At 41.7% G+C, this 10299-nt stretch overlaps 1 protein-coding gene across 2 annotated transcripts in view; it reads right to left on the bottom strand.

The window, feature by feature from the left end:
- Positions 1 to 1995: 1995 nt before the first annotated feature.
- The window catches only part of LOC105186433 (uncharacterized), a 42996-nt gene continuing 34692 nt past the window's right edge, over positions 1996 to 10299 (bottom strand). For both annotated transcript variants that reach the window (XM_011146637.3, XM_011146630.3), the window contains exons 2-3: positions 8036 to 8172; positions 1996 to 5317 (exon numbers count right to left, since the gene is read on the bottom strand). In XM_011146637.3, coding sequence (XP_011144939.1) covers positions 2750 to 5317; positions 8036 to 8172 — 2705 coding nt within the window. In that variant the 3' untranslated portion in view covers positions 1996 to 2749. The remainder of the gene's footprint in view (positions 5318 to 8035; positions 8173 to 10299) is intronic.

Raw genomic sequence — 10299 nt, 5'->3', positions numbered from 1 at the left:
AGAACTCTTAGAATGTTATCCAAAACTGCCCTCAGAACTCCTGAGAACTCTAAAAAAAAATTTCGCTCAGGACTTGGCCAAATTTCGCTTACTGGAGTTCATAGTGTAAAGAACTGTGTTATACACTATAATTTTGTGAAATTATGTAAGTATTTATTGTATTGCATTGTTGTCTTACGCTTGTCACTCTTCATATTTATGTTATTTAGATTATTATACACTTTGTGGAGTTATTAATATTATAATATACGGAAGACCGGAGTAGCATTAAACAATAGTTAAATTTTAATATCTTGTAGAATGATTCCATTTAACCCATGGAATGTTATACTGTTGCTATACGCAACATTCACTGCTCGTAACCTTCTATAAACTCCGGTAATTTCGGAAGAAATGGAAGTGAAGAAGAAGATTATAAATATGCTCACAGACATGGAAAATAAAATGGACTTTCTAATAGAAGAGGAAAGAACACTTGATTTCTATGATACAAATGATATCCCACAGGCGGAAAGAGTTGATTTGTTGGAGCATGATGAAGATGAGGATTATCTTCCAGAAGAAGTTATTTGTATTCATGTTGAAGCAGAAATATCAAGTGACTATAAAAGGAAAGCTGTGGAATTCTGGACGGTAAATAAGAACGGTAAAATAAGCCCAAGAACGATTGAAGGAGTTAGACGAAGGTACAAAAAAGTTACATTAATTCGACAATTACGACAGTGGGAGGACTATATCAATGCAGTTGGTAGCAGAAATGAAAAATTAAAAACAATTTCTGAATGTACACTAAACCGTTTCGCTGAAACACTTGAAAAAGGAGTCATTATTCATGATATTAACATTGCTCGATGGGCTAATGGAGCGCAAGAAGAGGAAAATGTGCCTGGATTCATAGCATCACGTAGGTGGGTACAAAGATTCAAAAAGAAACATAATATTGTGTCTAGGAAAATAACCAAATTTGTCACGAAAAAATCCTTGTTATTCAAATCAGAGTTAAAAAATAAATACGATACATTTATTATAAATGTCAAATATTATATTAATCGATACGGGGTGGAAAATATCTACAATTCAGATCAGAGTGGGTTCCAATTAGAACTTCACACCGGTTGTACCGTAGCATAAAAAGGTACAAAGAAAATAGAATCCGCAGTGCAATCTGTATCAGCAACCACGCATAGTTATACCATACAGCCGACTATTTCCGCTGATGGTAGATTATTGTCGCCTTTGTTAATTGTATTAAAAGAACTAACAGGAACATTCGGTCCACGAGTACAGGAAATTTTATTCAATGCTCCTAATATTTTTATAATGGCTTTCAAATCAGGTAAATTGACATCAGATTATATGAAAATCTGGTTGAGAGAAATATTTTTTTCGAATGTCGGGTCACAATCCGTATTATTAGATTCATGGAGTGGACATTGTCCTAATGTAATTCAGGAAACTGGATCGGATTTTGCATCAGATATTGTTTCCCTAACCATTCCGGCCGGTACAACGGGAAAAATACAATCATTAGATGTATATGGCTTTCGATTATGGAAAAATTTTATTAAACATTTTTCTGATATTAGATAGTAATGCTATTAGACCTTGCAATTGATCTTCATGTTAGAAACAATATTTTAAAACTGCAGTCATTAACGCACCATCAATTCTCGTCATCCAGGTTTCACAATTTATAAATATGCGTGGTTTAAAAGTGGATATTTACAGAGTAGGCTATGCGAATTCGAAACACCGGTTGAGTTTTGTTTCCAAAATGATTCTAAAATAAAATTCGATATTTGTGGCGAAACTGCCATAAATATTTGCTCTTAGTGCAAAAAATCGCTTTGTATCACAGATTTTTTTTTCATGATCACCACCTTTGCAACGAATATGTGCCATAAATGTAACATTTATTTTTCGTTTATATGCAAACACTGTATTGATTTTTTTATTAATATTGTGAAATATATATAATAACGTGTTATTCTTCTATAATTTATTGTATTGTATTGTTCCTCTCTATCCTACAAATTATTACTCCATAATTTTTGTTAAGCCCTTCGTTATGTCTCATTCAGCAATTAATAAAATATATTTTATTGTCACACTACATGCTTGCAGAGGTAACATAACGTCGGCCTAATTACAAAACCTCTTAATTCCAATTTTTGACAAAATTGAGACTCATTTTATTCGATCAAATTCGACGAGATAAATCGAACAAAATGAGTGTCTCAATTTTGTCAAAAATTGAAGTTAGGAGGTTTTCTAATTAGGCCGATGATAATGTGTTTCATTATTTCACGTGCATTGCATGAAATACTTTTTTAATCATTTTAATCGACATACCTTTCAGATTGTAGTGAACATAAATTTTACACATTAAATGAAGAAAATATACATTTGGAGCTTTTGTACAAATAGCGATGCTGCGCACACATTTGCTACTGTTATATATGCAAATTGTTCAATTGTTCACGTTTTTATCAAGCATTTTTATTTCGTGTAATACATTGTATATCATATCATTACGATTAATTGTAGCATAAGAAAATATGTACAAGCAGTCGTGAAGCATAGCGTAATTGTAGAGAAATCTTGTCCCTTAGTTTTTGATGCTCTACAATATATCCGAAGCCCATTCAAATCGGTGAGGGACAGTTGTATCACTCTCCTTGTTGGTCCTTCCGCGCAGCCTGTGCTTCTCTAGTCACGTCCCTGAACGGGACTGACTACACAGCTGTGATTAAATGCAACCATTTCCCCAACACGCGCACCACGGCACATTACCGCTACTGGTACTCGTCTTGCGAGCTTTCACGCCGGCGATTTCCCGGCTGCTGATCGAGTTGGTTCTCTCACGTTCCGAACTCGGTACACCGGCGGCGTCCGCGTATTTGTCCTTAGTCGCGTCCACGCTGCCGCTCCGCGAGGTCTTGAGAGACGTTTGCGACGATCGTCTCTTGGAATTAATATAAACCGACACCCGCCTGTTCTGGTCCTTGCGCGGCGAGTCCTGGCCCGAGGACGACGAACGGCTCTCGTTTTTGTCTTCCTGCACGTCCGACGTGGTCGTCGTGCTCAGCTTCCTCGGCCTCTTTCGCGCCATTTTGTCCGGCGAGTCGGGGATGTCCGTAGATGTGACACTGCTCTGCTTCCTCAGTCTCCGTTGCGCCGCCGGCGATAGCGGCCGTTGATCCTTCAACGTAGCCTTGTCCCTCCGACTCATGACCCTCTTCCGTCTCTGTCCACTCGGCGAGTTCGGCGCGCTCGTCGTCTCCTCGTCCGGATGCTCGTCCTCGTGATGCGAGTCGCCGTCGATCGACGTCTGCGTCTGCGCTGGTATCTTGATCGCAAGTTGGTCGTAGTACCCCACTATTCCTCCCGGCCTTTGCGGATAAAACTGCCCACCAGTACGCGACGACGCCACGAACGACGGCACGTTCTGATACGAATTCTGACTCTGGAGGTATCGATTCGCGTTCAGCCTCCGCAACGTCGACAGATCGTACGACGCGGCGGAAGGTATCAGGGTACAAGGGCTCGGTCTCTCGAAAGAGGTTATTTGAATGTCCTGCTTACTGCCCAGCACTTGGTCGCTAGGGATCAGCAGACGATTCTTGTCAGGCAACTGCGCGGCGCGAAAGCTCTCGTCTAGATGCACAGCGCGTCCGTAAGTCGGCAGGTTGTACTGATAAGCGTCGTCGTTCACTTGAACGGACAGCGGCTTGGTCGCCGGCGGACTCGACTCTAGCCGGTAGCTCGGCCAGAGCTTGTCCAGGTTCCTCAGGAACGGATTCCTGAAGAGACGGTAGTCTATCGACGGCAAGTTTGGGATCTCCGGCGTTTCAGGGCTCTGCGCTTGCTCCATTCGAGGTACCCTCAGGGTCACGTTCAGGTGACTCTTGTACGGCCGGCCGGGGGAAGAGCCGCTCGTTATGTTGTCCAGTGTGTTGTCGCTCTTTGTGAGCATCTGGGGCTTGCCGTCGGCCGCGTGGCTCAGCTTCGATTGCTGCAGCGCCATACCTGGACACTCGCTCGAGAGGTCTTGACAGGACACCGATTTCGTCAGCTGACCGCCGCTCGCGTGCACAGCGGCGGTTCTGCTGTGCTCCGCGAGTAGCAGGTCGTCAGTGCTGAAGAACGTCCTCGACTCGTCTCGCTCCTTCGAAACGTTCTCGCCGTCGTAGGCCACCGCGCCGTTCACGTAAATGTCCGCCGAGCCTTTCTGCTGCCCTACGAAAGGGTTGACGCGGGAGACGACGGTGGAGACCGTCTTACCGCTGCTCGAGCTGGTCCCGGTCCCGAAGTGACTCGCGGTCGGTGATTCCTCTTCTTGTCTCTTCAGTTTGCTGGGCAACGGCGCGAAAAAGTGCTTCGGTCTCTCCGGCGCGGTAGACGTTGCGACCTCCTCGGTCTTTCGGAGCTCAGCCGACGCATCCTTGCCGTCGGTGAAGTCCTCGCCGACGTCCCAGGCGTCTCGAGCGACCGCTTCCTCGCGACTCGAAAACCACGCTTGAGAGTCTTCCAGAGTCGACGCATCCGGCATCCTCGTGAGTTGCCTTGCGTTTCTCCGCCTGAGGAAGCCGTAAACATCAGGCGAAACCGTCATCTTCGACTCCGGCATGCCCGTCGTTTGCATCTTCGTCGTTGCGTCGGGAATGACGTTCGCGCCGGAGTAGGCCGGCGGCTGTCTCGGAGGAGGAACCACATCGTTCTGCCAACCGACGGGCGGGACGTGGATTCGAGGTAGCATCTGCTCGGCCACTTGATCCAACGATCTGGAGTCTAAGCTGGCCAGCGGGACCAATGGGTCGGACTGTAATCCTGAGCAGGGCGAAGGCAGCAGCGTGTCCGTGGGTAGCATTAAATCAATTGTATTCGGGAACTCGAACGGACATTCGGTGTAATAACTGGTTTCGCTGAAAGCACTCGTCGGCTCGTACGTGGCCGGATAAAACGGGATGTTATCGTGAAGTTGGCGGGGGCCAGAGAACGGCGGTGGTAGGTGCCGGCCACCGTCGCTTCTCTGCTCCTCCAGCGACGGGGTCGTCTCCTTCCTTTCCTTGTCCTTCTTCAGCTCCTCCTCCTCGTCGACGACCGACAGATCGTCGAACTCCACGTGCAGCCGATGCAGACTGCTGCTCATCTTCTCGAAGGAAATCTTCTGGTTCTCAGCGTTCTCCAGCTGCTCCTCCTGGTTAAAGCCTTTGGCCGTCTTGTCGTTGTCTCCGTCGTACTCCTCTCGTTCGACGTCCACGTCCTCCTCGCAAGAGAAGTCCGACTGCAGGCCATCATCCTCCTCGGAGCGATCCTGCAATTTCCGACACGTCCCGATCGGTTACTGATCGCAAATCTTTCGTAACGTTCGCATGAAATTCCGTTTGGTGGAGCATTAACAGGTCCTCGGCAAGAGTTAAGGGTCAATGGGATTTTCTCTTACTCTCCAACTTACACAGTTGTGTATTTGGGGATTCTATGCTATGCCGAGTACAATGAAGTTTACAGTTTAAAAATATCGTGTCGAAGCTTGGATGTCTCTCTGCTTTAAGATTGAAGTAGAACGTGTGTTTCGCGTTACATAAAAATACGTCTACATTCCATTAACGGGTTACGCGTTCGTTACATCCCTGATGTTAATCTGCATCTGCTAAAAATTTTGATCAGGTACGTCCGATATTATGCAAGTACCTAATAGGGTGAGTGAAGGGTAATCCTAATCAGGTTAGATAATGGCCTGATGATAATCGAGTAAGGAAGATTTTTAAGATCTCTAAGGTTATAATAATTGGATCCATATTAGGATTTTAACGTACCAACCTAGTGTGTGTCATGTAATAAACCGATTAGAAATTTATCCCATGGTCCTGATCAGGTTAGCCTCATTTGGTCATCAGGGGTCTGGATAAGATAATACTATGAAGTCCTAGTAAGTGGATATAACGCATGGATATCAGGATCTTATTAAGGATTTATACTCAGGTCCTTATTAAATTACCTTATTGAATCTTTCTCAAGTTTTGTTTCAGATCAAAACTCCTCTGCCTAGTCAGAAACATTTGGTTTATACGACGCCGAATCAACAACGAAAACTCAATATAGAGCTTCGACAATAATTTCATTATCGTTTCAATGTCGAACTAATTACTCAAGGAACGTCAATCAATATGCGTATATGTTTATACAAAAAATAACCCCCAATTTTCTCACGTCTCGCGACCATTAGAACTGAAGGATTGCCATACAACACACACACTCTGAGAAACCGCGTGCATTCTTTCCGGCATTTCAATCCCGAGCGGTGCGAGCGGTCACATTCCACTCGTCTTGACCGCGGATATTGCTTAACCTTGATAATTGAGCAACACGTAGCAACCCCAATGGCTCCGACAATATTCTTGCGACCAATGGTTATATTATATATTCTTATAGTTTGCAGAGCATTACTTATATATTACATATTAACATTGAATAAATAAACATTGAATAAGGTAACAATGTTAGATACGCGACGACTGATACGATATACAGGGTGTCCGGTGTTTGGAAACGAAAAATTATGAAGATTAACCAGATTAAACTGAGAAGAAAAATAATGTGTCAGTTATTAATGATTGAAAATGACCGCATCTAGAGGCTCTTTTAATTGACAACTTGAAAATTTTAGTACTTATTTGCAAAATGGTAAAGAACTTTTTTATTCAGAATGACCTAATCTACAATTATGATGGCTATCGTGTCTAACGATAGATATGAGTATATTGAACTTTGAACCTTGAATCTTGAACCTGTCGCTACGCAATAGCCGTCATATAATTGTAAATTAGGTCACTCTGAACAAAAAAGTCCTTTACTATTTTGCAAATAAACGTACAAATTTTCAAGTTATCAAAGAGTCTCTAGATATGGTCATTTTCAATCATCAATAACTTATTAACTATTGCGATTTTTGCAAAATGGTACTTGACTTTTCTTCTCAGTTTGATCCGATTAATCTTCACAATTTTTCGTTTCCAAAGGATTCCGGATATCCTATACATGATAGCGCAAGTCACATTAGATACGACGAATAAAGGACCCAATCGACTGAACTTTATTACATGATACACAAGGTTGTTATATGAAGGATTTAATATGGATCCAATCATTATAACTTTATAAAAGTCTTCCTCACTCAACTTCCTCACTGTCACCAGGACATTATAAGGGCTTAATTAAGATTAATATTTTCATTCACTCTATTAGGTCCTTATCAATATCAAGCGTATCTGATCAAAATTTCTAGTCGGGAAGTTTTAGTTGATTGGTTCGGGATTCTTGTTCATTATACCTAATGTGACTTGCATTATCAGATTATAATAAGGACCATTTGTAGTTAATGATCCTCTTCCCTTGACAGTTAATGAGTAGCCGTGAAATTAACGTGGCACGCAATCTTTTTCTCTTTAACATTACCATTCCTTGTGAACTTGCCACGTTCATTTTTTACGGCTGTTTTTACTCATTCCACGGAAATAGATGGTTTTCGGAACCACAAGAATTTACAAGAATGCTCACAGGCACGATCTGAAGTGCTCCTTCATACAAATATCTTTTTATTTGGAAATGGCACGCAAGAATTTTCAGCGTGTCATTTCTCACGTCACAAATCTAATATAGTCGCGACGAGTAGCCAGGAGCCTTAATCTGAAATAAAACGTGATAAGGATCCAATAAGATAACTTAATAAGGACCTGATCATGAGTCCTTAATAAAATCCTGATACCACGCAACGTTACATGACATTTACCAAGACCTGATAGTATATTATCTTATCTAATAACCAAATGAAATAATAATCTGATCAAGAACATGGGATAAATCTCTAGCCGGGTGACGACACGAATACGATTTGGGCCACCTGAGATCTTCGTATTTTCCCGCAAAGAGTATACGTCCTCTCGTTCGCTCCGGTCAATCGACGTCACACGTCGATGACTTGGTATTCGCGAAAGTCAGGAATCTGGGAATGGATCGCGCGAATAATACCCACTTCGTACTCTTCGCTTTCGCCGCGGATCTTCTGTCTCTTCAGGATCTCCTCGAGCTTGTCGTACTCGTCCCTGAGGCTCCATATCTCCCTACGTAGCTGCTCGTTCTCCCTGCGCAGTTTCTTGATGTCGTTCTGACCTGAAAGCACGATGAAAGGACTAGAAAGAGCGGCTCTCTCTCGGTGCTCACGCCACGTCGAGCTATCCCGACCGAGCTATCATCGTGTATCGACATTATAGGCTGCCATCGCGGCGGATTCGTCTCGCGATTCTTCTCGCGGAAATCACTTAATCACTCCATCCGTTGTAGTAAGGATCGGCAACATACAGTTGCGCGCAACATACGCGCGCTGCACCTATCGCAACGATCGATCATTGGTCAACGCGGCAACAATCTCCGCTTGAGGAGCCGGCCGCCTCTAACCCTTCGCCCTTTCGTGCGTCAAGGAGCCGGTGATAAATCACCGGTGCCGGGCCTTCCAATTACTTAAGTCCGTGGAACGCGTGAGAGAGAGAGAGAGAGAGAGAGAGAGAGAGAGAGAGAGAGAGAGAGAGAGAAAGCTAGGGAAACAGGGAGAAAGGAGGGAGAGAAAGAGAGAGGAGATACGAATAAACTTCGCCGGTCGTCCGTGCGAAAAAAGCGTTAAATTCTTTCCGCGGAGAACGCGCTTCTATGCCGATACAAGCGTTTGATTCTCTTCCTTCCGATGAGAACGCCGATGGTGCGTTAAAGTGAATGTAGAAACAGACAGGCAATCGTGTTCCTTAGTCGTGAGATTGAAATATAACAAACGCGTATATTTTGCATTGCGCGAAGAATATGTTGACCTTCACAACTCGCCGGGTTATGTGCCCGATATGTGTATGACTCTTTAACTTTAATTTTAATTTATGTATATATAAATAAAATAAATAATATAGTTAAATTATGTATGTACAATTTAATTTATGTATACAGAGTGGAGCATCTGAGACAGGCTACCTTAATTTTGAAAATATGCAAGATAGAAAAAAATGTTAAATCCAGAAGTTGCAAGGTTTTTAATGACACATCAGATAGCGATACTAGTGTGACCTTGAACGGCGTCATCAAGGTTACGGGAAGATCATCTTAAGTTTTTCAGGTAGAAATTTCCATTTTTTGTTATATCATCCTTTTCTACCGAATAATTTGAACAACTTTTGTCTGAAACATTTTTTTATTTGGGTAATATCTTTTTGAAATATTAACAAAAAATTTAGTAATGATTTTGAAATTTCCGAAGGTCATCAAATTAACAAAAGTTAGGGCGCTATTATAACAGTATAAAAGCATTTTTTCAAATCGAATAGAATAAAAAAAGTTTAGTGCGACTTTTTCTTCCGACAAATAGATATCGAGATAAGCTAAATATTGAAAAAGTTACCAAGTTTTCCTTAAATACCTCAGAAAATATTAGATAAATAAAAAAATGTTTCGGACCAAAGTTGTTCAAATTAATTGGTAAAAAAAGATGATGTAATAAAAAATGAGGGTTTCTATTTAAAAAATTCAATCAAGTGACTTTTTCGTAACTTTGTATTATTTTATTAACCCATTCTTTATTGTATTTTTATCATATTTTTTTCTACCAATAACTTTTGTTTGAAATATTTTTTATTTGCATAATATTTTTTGGGACATTTAAGGAAAACTTGGCAAGAGTAAAAAAGTCTAGTATCACTTTTTCTTCCGACAAATAGTTACCGAGATGTCGTAAGTCAAATATTAAAAAAATCTATCTCGTTCTCCTTGAATGTTTCAAAAAATCTTTGGCAGATAAAAAAATGTTTCACGACAAAAGTTGTCCAAATTAATTGGCAGAAAAGATGATATAATAAAAAATGTGTGTTTTTATTTAAAAAATTCGAGGTGACCTTGATGACGCTGTTCGAGGTCGTACTATTATTGCTGAGTGATGCGTCTCACTTGAAAAAAATATCTTACAACTTCTGTGTTTAACATTTTTTTCTATCTTGCATTTTTTTCTATCTTTCAAAGTTGTTCAGATGACTTACCCTGTATATATTCTCAATTGTAATCCGCATCTGACAGCGCGTGCGCCAGCACGATTTGTGCAGGCCGCATTTGAGACGTTGACATTTTCCCGCAAAGATTTCAAGCTTTCCCGAGTCTTCAAAAGAAGCAAGAGGAAAAGGAGAAAGCAGTGTGGTCAAATTTCTAATCTACATCGCTGTTCTCTGCTTTCTGTTGCAGGTCAGTACACACTCGCAGAGTCTCGAAATG

This window comes from Harpegnathos saltator, unplaced genomic scaffold (genome assembly GCF_003227715.2).
Source record: "Harpegnathos saltator strain DR-91 unplaced genomic scaffold, Hsal_v8.6 scaffold691, whole genome shotgun sequence".
Classification (NCBI taxonomy): domain Eukaryota; kingdom Metazoa; phylum Arthropoda; class Insecta; order Hymenoptera; family Formicidae; genus Harpegnathos; species Harpegnathos saltator.
The sequence above is the reverse complement of the archived record's forward strand: the minus strand, read 5'-3'. Positions and strand labels throughout refer to the sequence as shown.